Source organism: Ranitomeya imitator, chromosome 6, assembly GCF_032444005.1.
Source record: "Ranitomeya imitator isolate aRanImi1 chromosome 6, aRanImi1.pri, whole genome shotgun sequence".
Taxonomy (NCBI): domain Eukaryota; kingdom Metazoa; phylum Chordata; class Amphibia; order Anura; family Dendrobatidae; genus Ranitomeya; species Ranitomeya imitator.
The window spans coordinates 157,256,497-157,270,493 of record NC_091287.1 but is presented as its reverse complement, the minus strand read 5'-3'; the positions used below and the strand labels follow the sequence as shown (position 1 = coordinate 157,270,493).

The following is a 13,997-nucleotide window of genomic DNA, read 5'->3' as shown; positions in this document are numbered from 1 at the left end:
TCGCAAACGCCAGAAGCCTGACAAACAAGATGGAAGAACTAGAAGCAGAAATATCTACAGGTAACTTTGACATAGTGGGAATAACCGAGACATGGTTAGATGAAAGCTATGACTGGGCAGTTAACTTACAGGGTTACAGTCTGTTTAGAAAGGATCGTAAAAATCGGAGAGGAGGAGGGGTTTGTCTCTATGTAAAGTCTTGTCTAAAGTCCACTTTAAGGGAGGATATTAGCGAAGGAAATGAGGATGTCGAGTCCATATGGGTCGAAATTCATGGAGGGAAAAATGGTAACAAAATTCTCATTGGGGTCTGTTACAAACCCCCAAATATAACAGAAACCATGGAAAGTCTACTTCTAAAGCAGATAGATGAAGCTGCAACCCATAATGAGGTCCTGGTTATGGGGGACTTTAACTACCCGGATATTAACTGGGAAACAGAAACCTGTGAAACCCATAAAGGCAACAGGTTTCTGCTAATAACCAAGAAAAATTATCTTTCACAATTGGTGCAGAATCCAACCAGAGGAGCAGCACTTTTAGACCTAATACTATCTAATAGACCTGACAGAATAACAAATCTGCAGGTGGTTGGGCATCTAGGAAATAGCGACCACAATATTGTGCAGTTTCACCTGTCTTTCACTAGGGGGACTTGTCAGGGAGTCACAAAAACACTGAACTTTAGGAAGGCAAAGTTTGACCAGCTTAGGCTACGTTCACACTAGCGTTGAGCGCCGCTGCGTCGGCGACGCGACGCACAATGCACCGAAAAACGCGTGCAAACGCACGCAAAAACGCTGCGTTTTTTGACGCGTGCGTCGTTTTTTGACGAAAATCGGACGCAAGAAAAATGCAACTTGTTGCGTTTTCTTGGTCCGACGCTAGCGTCAAAAAAGACGCACGTGTCGGAAAACGCAACAAGCAAAAACGCATGCGTCCCCCATGTTAAACATAGGGGCGCATGACGCGTGCGTCGCGGCTGCGTCGCCCGACGCTAGCGCGACGCACACTAGCCGAACGCTAGTGTGAACGTAGCCTTAGAGATGCCCTTAATCTGGTAGACTGGGACAATATCCTCAGAAATAAGAATACAGATAATAAATGGGAAATGTTTAAGAACATCCTAAATAGGCAGTGTAAGCGGTTTATACCTTGTGGGAATAAAAGGACTAGAAATAGGAAAAACCCAATGTGGCTAAACAAAGAAGTAAGACAGGCAATTAACAGTAAAAAGAAAGCATTTGCACTACTAAAGCAGGATGGCACCATTGAAGCTCTAAAAAACTATAGGGAGAAAAATACTTTATCTAAAAAACTAATTAAAGCTGCCAAAAAGGAAACAGAGAAGCACATTGCTAAGGAGAGTAAAACTAATCCCAAACTGTTCTTCACCTATATCAATAGTAAAAGTTTAAAAACTGAAAATGTAGGCCCCTTAAAAAATAGTGAGGAAAGAATGGTTGTAGATGACGAGGAAAAAGCTAACATATTAAACACCTTCTTCTCCACGGTATTCACGGTGGAAAATGAAATGCTAGGTGAAATCCCAAGAAACAATGAAAACCCTATATTAAGGGACACAAATCTAACCCAAGAAGAGGTGCGAAACCGGCTAAATAAGATTAAAATAGATAAATCTCCGGGTCCGGATGGCATACACCCACGAGTACTAAGAGAACTAAGTAATGTAATAGATAAACTATTATTTCTTATTTTTAGGGACTCTATAGCGACAGGGTCTGTTCCGCAGGACTGGCGCATAGCAAATGTGGTGCCAATATTCAAATAGGGCTCTAAAAGTGAACCTGGAAATTATAGGCCAGTAAGTCTAACCTCTATCGTTGGTAAAATATTTGAAGGGTTTCTGAGGGATGTTATTCTGGATTATCTCAATGAGAATAACTGTTTAACTCCATATCAGCATGGGTTTATGAGAAATCGCTCCTGTCAAACCAATCTAATCAGTTTTTATGAAGAGGTAAGCTATAGGCTGGACCACGGTGAGTCATTGGACGTGGTATATCTCGATTTTTCCAAAGCGTTTGATACCGTGCCGCACAAGAGGTTGGTACACAAAATGAGAATGCTTGGTCTGGGGGAAAATGTGTGTAAATGGGTTAGTAACTGGCTTAGTGATAGAAAGCAGAGGGTGGTTATAAATGGTATAGTCTCTAACTGGGTCGCTGTGACCAGTGGGGTACCGCAGGGGTCAGTATTGGGACCTGTTCTCTTCAACATATTCATTAATGATCTGGTAGAAGGTTTACACAGTAAAATATCGATATTTGCAGATGATACAAAACTATGTAAAGCAGTTAATACAAGAGAAGATAGTATTCTGCTACAGATGGATCTGGATAAGTTGGAAACTTGGGCTGAAAGGTGGCAGATGAGGTTTAACAATGATAAATGTAAGGTTATACACATGGGAAGAAGGAATCAATATCACCATTACACACTGAATGGGAAACCACTGGGTAAATCTGACAGGGAGAAGGACTTGGGGATCCTAGTTAATGATAAACTTACCTGGAGCAGCCAGTGCCAGGCAGCAGCTGCCAAGGCAAACAGGATCATGGGGTGCATTAAAAGAGGTCTGGATACACATGATGAGAGCATTATACTGCCTCTGTACAAATCCCTAGTTAGACCGCACATGGAGTACTGTGTCCAGTTTTGGGCACCGGTGCTCAGGAAGGATATAATGGAACTAGAGAGAGTACAAAGGAGGGCAACAAAATTAATAAAGGGGATGGGAGAACTACAATACCCAGATAGATTAGCGAAATTAGGATTATTTAGTCTAGAAAAAAGACGACTGAGGGGCGATCTAATAACCATGTATAAGTATATAAGGGGACAATACAAATATCTCGCTGAGGATCTGTTTATACCAAGGAAGGTGACAGGCACAAGGGGGCATTCTTTGCGTCTGGAGGAGAGAAGGTTTTTCCACCAACATAGAAGAGGATTCTTTACTGTTAGGGCAGTGAGAATCTGGAATTGCTTGCCTGAGGAGGTGGTGATGGCGAACTCAGTCGAGGGGTTCAAGAGAGGCCTGGATGTCTTCCTGGAGCAGAACAATATTGTATCATACAATTATTAGGTTCTGTAGAAGGACGTAGATCTGGGGATTTATTATGATGGAATATAGGCTGAACTGGATGGACAAATGTCTTTTTTCGGCCTTACTAACTATGTTACATGTTACTATGTTACTATGTTACATGATGAGAGCATTATACTGCCTCTGTACAAATCCCTAGTTAGACCGCACATGGAGTACTATGTCCAGTTTTGGGCACCGATGCTCAGGAAGGATATAATGGAACTAGAGAGAGTACAAAGGAGGGCAACAAAATTAATACAGGGGATGGGAGAACTACAATGCCCAGATAGATTAGCGAAATTAGGATTATTTAGTCTAGAAAAAAGACGACTGAGGGGCGATCTAATAACCATGTATAAGTATATAAGGGGACAATACAAATATCTCGCTGAGGATCTGTTTATACCAAGGAAGGTGACGGGCACAAGGGGGCATTCTTTGCGTCTTGAGGAGAGAAGGTTTTTCCACCAACATAGAAGAGGATTCTTTACTGTTAGGGCAGTGAGAATCTGGAATTGCTTGCCTGAGGAGGTGGTGATGGCGAACTCAGTCGAGGGGTTCAAGAGAGGCCTGGATGTCTCCTGGAGCAGAACAATATTGTATCATACAATTATTAGGTTCTGTAGAAGGACGTATATCTGGGGATTTATTATGATGGAATATAGGCTGAACTGGATGGACAAATGTCTTTTTTCGGCCTTACTAACTATGTTACTATGTTACTATGATACTACGTGGCTAGGCAATATACTACGTGGCTCTGTGCTGTATATTACCTGGCTGTGCAATATACTATGTGGCTGGGCAATATACTACGTGACTGGGCAATATACTACGTGACTGGGCAATATACTACGTGGCTGGGCAATATACTACGTGACTAAGCAATATACTACGTGGCTGGACAATATACTACGTGGCTGGACAATATACTACGTGGCTGGGCAATATACTATGTGTCTGCTGTATACTACGTGGCTGGGCAATATACTACGTGTCTGTGCTGTATACTACGTGACTTGGCAATATACTACATGGCTCTGTGCTGTATACTACGTGGCTCTGTGCTGTATATTACGTGGCTGTGCAATATACTACGTGACTGGGCAATATACTACGTGACTGAGCAATATACTATGTGGCTGGGCAATATACTGCGTGGCTGGGCAATATTCTAGGTGGCTGGGCAGTATTCTACATGGCTGGGCAATATACGACGTGGCTGGGCAATATACAATGTGGCTGGCCAATATACTACGTGGCTGGCCAATATACTACGTGGCTGGACAATATACTACGTGGCTGGGCAATATACTACGTGGCTGGGCAATATTCTACGTGGCTGGCCAATATACACGTGGCTGGCCAATATACTACGTGACTGGGCAATATAGTACGTGGCTGGGCAATATACTACGTGGCTAGGCAATATAGTATGTGGCTGGGCAATTAGTATGTGACTGGGCAATATAGTATGTGACTGGGCAATATACTACGTAGACATGCATATTCTAGAATACCCGATGCGTTAGAATCGGGCCACCATCTAGTAATTTAATAATTATCTATTTATTATTGTGAAGTTAATTACGGCTTGGAATAAATGTCTGCAGTCACTTCATGTGACTGCAGACTGCCAAATCATGACAGGGAGCACCTGCTGCATGAGCCCCTAATATCACAAGCGTTATCAGGCGGTCATGAGACCCCATGTTTGATTTGTGCATGTATCGACTAGAAAGGTTTAATTTCTCACAATAGAACTGAGAGAAGCCGAAAGAGTCGTCACATGACCATCTGCTTGAATCTGTGATACTGGGGCCATTATTACTATACATGGGGAGACTCAGGGGACATTATTAAATGTTAAGTGGGCACTTAAGTATTATTGTTATAGGGGCACTCAGAGTATTGTGACCATGAGAGTTGCATATGGGGTATTATTACTTTTTAGGGTCAAAATGTGGAGGGCACTAGCACAGGGCATTAATATTTTTTTAATTGGGAAATTTACCATCTAGAGAGGCCAAAGATGGAATTATTACTATGTAAGGGGCACAGTGGTGGCAGTATTATGTGGGGCGGTAAGAGGAGTAGTTATTGTACCACACAGCAGGTACAGTAATAAGGATGCATATGGCAGCAGTGGCTCAGCATTGTGGTATCAGCAGAATGAGTAGTTTGCACAGGTTGGGCATAGATATGGACGGTGCAGGAAATGTGAGAAGTCATACATGTATACTCTGCAGATGAGTCCTGGCTGGAGAAGTCGTCATGTCGGTCTGGGCCAGATGGAAAATAGGGGAAAAGTGAACTATTCCTTCAGAAAGAACGTCAGTGGTAAGTTACCATCTGTAACTGTGCTGTGATCTCTTATATATTGTGTAAGACTAGTATCTACCACTATCTTGTCTCCATATAGTAATATCAGTGTTCACTTTTGTATAAAGATCTGTTTTCAATCACAGCGCAGTCATCTGCTGATGTTTTTCTATACTCACAATTAGGGCGCGCCACCGTAGCTGTAGTCAGGATTACCTGGTTAGGGTCCCACTCAGATTTATCACTCCCCCTAAGCTGAAACCCTAGCTACGCCTCTGACGGGCTGCACCATGTATCCTGATCTGTTCCTGTACTAACTTCTGCAGACAAAGTTTAACCCATATTCAAAGAGAGTCATCCGTTCTCAGTTCGTTGGATGGGTTGGAAAAGAAGTGGATGAAAAGTAAAGAAAGCTGCATGTGTCCTATAAAAAGATACAAAGACTTTTTTGTCTTTACTTGTATACTAGTTTAAAAAAAGTTTAGTTACTCTTTAAAATATTTTAACAAGTTCTTTGTATGGCTCTGAAAAAGAGCACCTATCATATTACTCAGAATTGGATTACATCTTCATGAAAACTAATAGAAGGTAGTGACAGACACATAAATGAGGATCAGGCTAGAACAATTAGTGCATCTTTCATCCTCGACTCTACTTTCATTGATAGGGATAGAATAAACCATAGACAATCATGTAAATGAGACGTGGACAGTAATATAGTATAAGGGCTTGTTTTCACTTGCGAGGAACACGTCCGTGTCTCGCATGTGGAAACGAAGCTCTGGTGCCGGCACTCCAGAGCGGAGCGTGCGGCTGCATGTGTTCCTATGCGGCCGCACGCTCCGCTCCACAGTGCCGGCACCAGAGCTTCGCTTCCACATGCGAGACACGGACGTGTTCCTCGCAAGTGAAAACAAGCCCTTAGAACGGTACACCACAGACATTTTAATCCAGAATGAAAGTCGGAGATTCGAGGAAGATCAGAAGTTCGTAGTTCGGATCATAAATGATGCCAACTGGCGATCCGGCAGCGTTATTCCAATGACCCGCCGAGCAGCGTCCGGGAAACCTAAGTCTTTGGGTTCCGGGGAGAGTATGGTTGCAAAGCTGAAACTTAAACTATTTTAACAATTCAAACCCCTAAACAAGCTCTGAAGTGTTTAATATTATTAAAGAAATATTTAATCAGGAGTGAAACAATCATAGGAGATATACACTGTGTGCAGAATTATTAGGCAAGTTGTATTTTAGAGGATTATTTTTACTATTGATCAACAACTATGTTCTCAATCAACCCAAAAGACACAGAAATATCAAAGCTTAATATTTTTGGAAGTTGGAGTGGCTTTTTTTTTTAGATTTGGCTATCTTAGGAGGATATCTGTTTGTGCAGGTAATTATAAGGCTGCCGTCACACTATCAGTATTTGGTCAGTATTTTACATCAGTATTTGTAAGCCAAAACCAGGAGTGGAACAATTAGAGGAAAAGTATAATAGAAACATATGCACCATTTCTGCATTTATCACCCACTCCTGGTTTTGACTTAGAATTACTGATGTAAAATACTGACCTAATACTGCTAGTGTGACGGCAGCCTTAAGGTACCTTCACACATAACGATATTGTTAACGATATCGTTGCATTTTGTGACGTAGCAACGATATCGTTAATGAAATCGTTATGTGTGACAGCGACCAACGATCAGGCCCCTGCTGGGAGATCGTTGGTCGCTGAAGAAAGTCCAGAACTTTATTTTTGTCGCTGGATCTCCCGCGGACATTGCTGAATCGGCGTGTGTGACACCGATCCAGCGATGTCTTCACTGGTAACCAGGGTAAACATCGGGTAACTAAGCGCAGGGCCGCGCTTAGTAACCCGATGTTTACCCTGGTTACCATCCTAAAAGTAAAAAAAAACAAACACTACATACTTACCTACCGCTGTCTGTCCCCGGCGCTGTGCTCTGCACTCCTCCTGTACTGGCTGTGAGCGTCGGTCAGCCGGAAAGCAGAGCGGTGACGTCACCGCTCTGCTTTCCGGCCGCTGTGCTCACACAGACAGTACAGGAGGAGTGCAGAGAAGCAGAGCGCTGGGGACAGACAGCGTTAGGTAAGTATGTACTGTTTGTTTTTTTTACTTTTAGGATGGTAACCAGGGTAAACATCGGGTTACTAAGCGCGGCCCTGCGCTTAGTTACCCAATGTTTACCCTGGTTACCGGCATCGTTGGTCGCTGGAGAGCGGTCTGTGTGACAGCTCTCCAGCGACCAAACAGCGACGCTGCAGCGATCCGGATCGTTGTCGGTATCGCTGCAGCGTCGCTTAATGTGAAGGGGCCTTTACTGTGCAGAATTATTAGGCAACTTAATAAAAAACAAATATATTCCCATCTCACTTGTTTGTTTTCACCAGGTAAACCAATATAACTGAACAAAATTTAGAAATAAACATTTATGACATGCAAAAACACAACCAAAAAAATTAGTGACCAATATAGCCACCTTTCTTTATGATGACACTCAATAGCTTTCTATCCATATATTCTGTCAGTTGCTTGATCTGTTTACAATCAACATTGCGTTCAGCAGCCACCACAGTCTCCCAGACACTGTTCCGAGAGGTGGACTGTTTTCCCTCCCTGTAGATCTCACATTTTATGAGGGACCACAGGTTCTCTTTGGGGTTCAGATCACGTGAACAAGGGGGCCATGTCATTTTTTCTTCTTTCGGACCTTTACTGGCCAGTCACGCTGTGGAGTAGTTGGAGGCATGTGATGGAGCATTGCCCTGAATGAAAATCTTGTTTTTCTTGAATGATACCGACTTTTTCCTGTACTACTGCTTGAAGAAGTTGTCTTCCAGAGACTGGCAGTAGGTCTGGGAGTTGAGCTTCACTCCATCCTCAACCCGAAAAGATCCCACAAGTTAATCTTTAATGATACCAGCCCATACCAGTACCCCACCTCCACCTTGCTGGCGTCTGAGTCGGCCCATCAAGAGTCACTCTCATTTCATCAGTCCATAAAACCTTTGAAAAATCAGTCTTAAGATATTTCTTGGCCCAGTCTTGACGTTTTATCTTATCTTTCTTGTTCAAAGGTGGTCGTTTTTCAGCCTTTCCTACCTTGGCCATGTCCCTGAGTATTGCACACCTTGTGCTTTTTGTTACTCCAGTAACGTTTCTGCTCTGAAATATGGCAAAACTGGTGGAAAATGGCATCTTGGCAGCTTCACGCTTGATTTTCCTCAATTCATGGGCAGTTATTTTGCGCCTTTGTTGCCCAACACGCTTCTTGCAACCCTGTTAGCTATTTGCCATGAAATGCTTGATTGTTTGATGATCACGCTTCAAAAGTTTGGGAATTTCAGGACTGCTGCATCCCTCTGCAAAACATCTCACAATTTTGGACTTTTCAGAGCCCGTCAAATCTCTCTTCTGACCCATTTTGCCAAAGGAAAGGAAGTTGCCTAATAATTAAGCACACCTTATATAGGGTTTTGATGTCATTAGACAACACCTCTCCTCATTACAGAGATGCACATCACCTGATTTACTTAATTGGTAGTTGGCTCTCAAGCCTGAACAGCTTGGAGTAGGACAACATGTATAAAAAGTATCATGTGATCAAAATACAACTTGCCTAATAATTCTGCACACAGTGTATAATAGAAACTAGTGCACCACTTTTGCATTTTTCACCCACTCCTGGTTTTGGTTTATATATACTGATGTAAAATACTGACCAAATACTGAACGTGTGAATGTGGCCTAATTATATTATGGTGTAGGACTGTTTTACAAGGTTAGAAACTGGGATTTGTGCTTATAGCCCCCTTCATGACCTTGCAATTTTCAATGTTTTGCACTTTTGTTTGTTCCTCCTCTTATTCTAAAAGCTATAACTTTTTATTTTTTCCATCCTCATAGCCATATGAAGGCTTGTTGTTTGTGCGATGAGTTGTACTTTTGAACGACACCATACATTTTATCATGTGATGCACTGTAAAAGGGGGAAAAAATCCAAGTGCCTTGAAATTGCAAACAAAAATGCAATTTCACAATTTTTTTAAATTTTTTTATTAACCACGTTCACTATATAGTAATACTGACCTGGCAATGTGATTCCCCATGTCTGTATGAGCATGCAGATTCCAAACATGTATAAGTTTTTTTTAAGTCATGAAAACAGAATTTGGCAAATTGTAAGAACAAAAAGATTGCTTATGTCGCCATTTTCTGACACATTTTCATTTTTCAGAATCTGGGGCTGGGAAAGGGCTTATTTTTTGAGCCTTGAGCTGACATTTTAGCGATACCATTTTAGGGTAGATGCAATGTTTTGATCGCCACTTATTGCATTTTATTGCAAGGCTGTGGCGGTGCGAAAAACATAAATCTGGCATTTTATTTTTTTCTCGTTATGCCTTTTACGGATTGGATGAATTTATTTTATATTTTGATAGATCAGACTTTTACAAAACCAAACGTGTATTTTTTATTGTTTTATCTTACATATTTTTAAAACCTTTTTTTTAAATCACTTTTTACTGCATTGAATAGTCCTCTTGGAGGACTTAAAGCTGCGATCGTCCAATCGCTTGAGCTATACACAGCACAATATATGTGGTATATGCTATATGTATAGCAGAAATCACAATCTACTATGAATTCCAGCCATGGGCCGGCGTTCACAGGAGGATTGTGATGACAGGCATGGCAGTCATCAGCAGACATCATCAGCTGCCATGACAACTCATTGGCGCTCCGAGATCATGTGACGGGTATGCCGATGGGTGCGATGAATGACGTGATTCCATCTGGCACATGTTAAATCCCGCTATACCTGCAGCTGTTAAAGGGACATCATGGCTGCGTAAATCAGCCCCTATATACTGGGAAAGATGTGGGCTCCACGTGCTAGAATAAAAGGCAGGGGCACGATCTTTAACATAAATGTACTTCAAAGGTCGTGAAGAGGTTAATGTCCTGTCTTCAGGAATATATCACTCCCCTACCTCACAAAGTCCTGCTTGCCTGAAGATAGTGTGCTCATTATGATTGACAGTTTAGACCAACCACATGGCTGCTCCGCTAGCCTAAATTGTACACTCTCCGATGCTGCAGTCAGAAGAGCAGCTATACCTCTGCAGGCGCACAGGGGCAATCCAGTGATTCAGCCAGTTTCAGGGCAATACTTACAATCCCTATAGCAAAGAGTTGGGCTGAAGCCCTGCTATGTGTAGCACAGGTGATCGGATGATGGCAGCTTCAAGTCTCATAAAGAAACTATTGAAGCAAGTAAAAAGTAAAAAAGAAAAAAAAATGGTTTAAAAAATATAAAAAAATCAAAAGACATAAAAGTTCAAATCACCCTCCTTTTCCCATTCAAAATGAAACAATAAAATAACACATATTTTGTATCGCTGCGTTCAGAAATGCCCAATCTATCACATATCAATATAAAGCAAATGAATCTGGTCGGTAAACGGCGCAATGAGACCAAAAAAAATCTAAACGCCAGAATTATATTTTTTGGTTTGCTACAACCTTGCAAAAAATGCGATCAAAACATCATATCTGCACCAAAATGATATCCATAAAAATGTCAGCTTGTTGTACCAAAAATAAGCCCTCACCCAGCCCCAGATCACGAATAATGGTGACACTACTGGTCTCGGAAAATGGTGCCATTTTTTTCACCACTTAAATAAAAAAGAACCCATACGTGTTTGGTATCTACATACTCATACTGAGCTATATAATCATAATGGCAGGTCAGTTTTAGCATTTAGTGAACATGTGGAATTGCATTTTTTTTGCCACTTCACCGCATGTGGAACTTTTTTCCCATTTTCTAGTACACAATATGGTAAAATCAATCATGTCATTCAAAAGTACAAATCGTCTCGCAAAAAAACAAGCCCTCAAATGGCCATATTGAAAGAAAAATAAAAAAGTTCTGATACTGGGAAGAAAGGGAGGGAAAAACAAAAATGCAAAAATTGAAAATTGCAAGGTGGTGAAGAGGCAGTGCACTAGTGGACAACGCCTTCTTAAAGGGGTTCGCTGGTGAAAACATGCTATCACCAATCTACAGGACAGGTGATAACTTATTGATCAGTGGTGGTCCGACTGCTGAGACCCACAGTGACTGGCAGAACGTGAACCTTTTACACTCATTAGATTGCAGTGGCATTGTGTCTGCTCCACTGCTGTTCTGTTCATTCACTATGGGGCTGCTGAAAGCCGCACTTAGCTTTTTCTGGAAGCCCTGTAGTGTCTGAATGGAGCTGTGGTCGCGTTATCGCACAACTGCTCCATTCTAATGGGGGGAAAAGTGCGCCATCGGGTATAAGAACTCCCTGTTCTGTTAATCGGTTTGGGTCCATGAGTCGAACCCGCACCGATCTATCAGTTATCATCACCTATCCTGTGGGTCGGTGATAATGGGATTCTCCAGTGAAAACAAGTTAACTGATAAAAGTGCCCTATATAAAAGAAAGAAAACCTTCAGACCGGCGCCGTTATCGCGATGTTGGCGCTGAGTCTCCCACCAGTCACGTGACATTCTTGTCACTACATGACATTTTTTCTCTTTTATATGGGGCACTTTAGTAATTGAGAAGGAGCTGTCCAATAGTGGACAACTATTGTAATAAGAAAAAGAAAGCAGAAGTCGGTTCAGCTGTAACATTTTACCAATTGACACAAAATGGCTAAAAATAAAAAAAATACACAAATAAGAAATAAATATGTAAAAAACTAAGTATACATAATTCTAGTCTATAGAGAAAGTAATCTCTGTGTGAATAATATATGATGGTGGCAGACCGCATACTAAGCATATAGTCCGGAAGCTTCTGCTGCACTGCGTCAGCCGGGAAACCTCTGTGCAGCACATAAACACTCAAAAGAGAAAACGGCAGGAAATGCATGAGCAGAAAACTGCAAGTGTGAATGGATGGTTATGCTTACTCACCGGTTACGCAGATAGATTCCAGCATTTTGTCGCCCCTGCTCCTTGCTGGCTGTACTGTGTGATGGTGGCTGTGATAGCTGTGCGTACAATGAGCATTAGTGTGAGTGTGGCCAGTGGTCCAGCATTTTGCTGTATACAGACATTTGGACGATGGGTTTGGTGCAGTGCACGAGAATTCCTGGTTTATTTCCAATAGACAGATGGAGATCCGAGCTCTCTCCTCGCATTCAGCCTGTGGCTATTGTTCCTCTCCTGGTGACAGCAGTGGTGGAGCGCTGTATTCTCTACCTTGGTCTCCATGACAACAGCTGCACTACGTCACACATCAAATAAAAAGGAATTCATTCCAGAGCTGAACTTTTACAGGCGGCCAACTCCCACCAATCCAGGATCAGATAGTATGAAGAATAGCTATGCAAGTAGTGGCCTACAGGGACATGCGTCACAATGCTCAATGCACCCTCTCAGGGACTTATACTTCCAGAACCATAATTGAATATGTCATACATACATGCAGACACATCAGATTTTGTTATTTAATACAGAAAAAAAGCATAAATCAAATAATAATAAGCACTGCAAAATGCAGATCACGAAAAGTGCAGCTGCTAAAGCTGAGACGTGTAGCCGGCAGCTGTCACTGACGATAACACCTCATTGCTGGGAGCTAGAAAAGCCACATCCACTGCTATGATCTCTGAGCTTATCTTTTAGTTATTTTTGTTATGATCTCCTTAAAGGGAACCTGTCAGCAGGATTGTGCACAGTAACCTACACACACTATCAGGTTGGTGCCGTTATACTCATTAAAATGATCCCTTGGTTGATGAAATCCGTCTTGTGGTTGTTGTTTAATCTTTATTTTCAGTTTTGAGTTAATTGATATGCTTGTGCTCCGGGCGGCCTGTGGGGGCCTTCATGTGGTGCTCTGCTTAGCTATTCATGTGTATGGCTTCTGATAGGTCACTGATCCCTCACTGACCTGCCCCCTATTTTACATAATGAATATCTTTACATACTGCAAAATAGAAAAAACCCTTCTGCAGGTAGTCGTGGCACCTGCACTGCAGCATAATTGCATGATTACTGTGCTGTTAATAAATATGCTTGAGGTTTTCCTGAGGAATATATATATATATATATATCAATTTTAAAATGGCATCCATCATGCCTGCGCAGTAGCAGCTATCAGTGGCACCATCTTGGAGGAGGACATTTTTTTTCTTCTCCAGAAAGATTGCGCCGAGTGCGCCTACACAGTATGTACATATATTCATTATGTAAACTAGGGGGCAGGTCACTGAGGGATCAGTCACCTGTCAGTAGTCTTCATTATAAATACCTAATCAGAGCACCACATGAAAACCCCCACAGGTCACCCCATAGCATGAGCATATCATTAACTCTAAACTGAAAATAAAAATTAAATAACCACAAGACAGATTTCATCCACCCAGGTATCATTGTAATCAGTATAAGGGTATGTTTCCACATTCAGGAAACGCTGCGTGTTTGACGCTGCGTGGGGCCGCAACGTCAAACACGCAGCGTCCAGATGTTCCAGCATAGTGGAGGGGATTTT

The 13,997-nt window shown here is 42.0% G+C and overlaps 1 protein-coding gene across 1 annotated transcript in view; it reads right to left on the bottom strand.

Annotated features, from left to right (window-relative positions):
- Window positions 1–12,843, bottom strand: part of MATCAP2 (microtubule associated tyrosine carboxypeptidase 2) — a 69,280-nt gene extending 56,437 nt beyond the window's left edge. Inside the window, exon 1 of the mRNA XM_069730224.1 lies at window positions 12,416–12,843. Within this exon, the coding sequence (XP_069586325.1) occupies window positions 12,416–12,440 (25 nt within the window). The 5' untranslated portion in view covers window positions 12,441–12,843. The remainder of the gene's footprint in view (window positions 1–12,415) is intronic.
- Window positions 12,844–13,997: the final 1,154 nt, after the last annotated feature.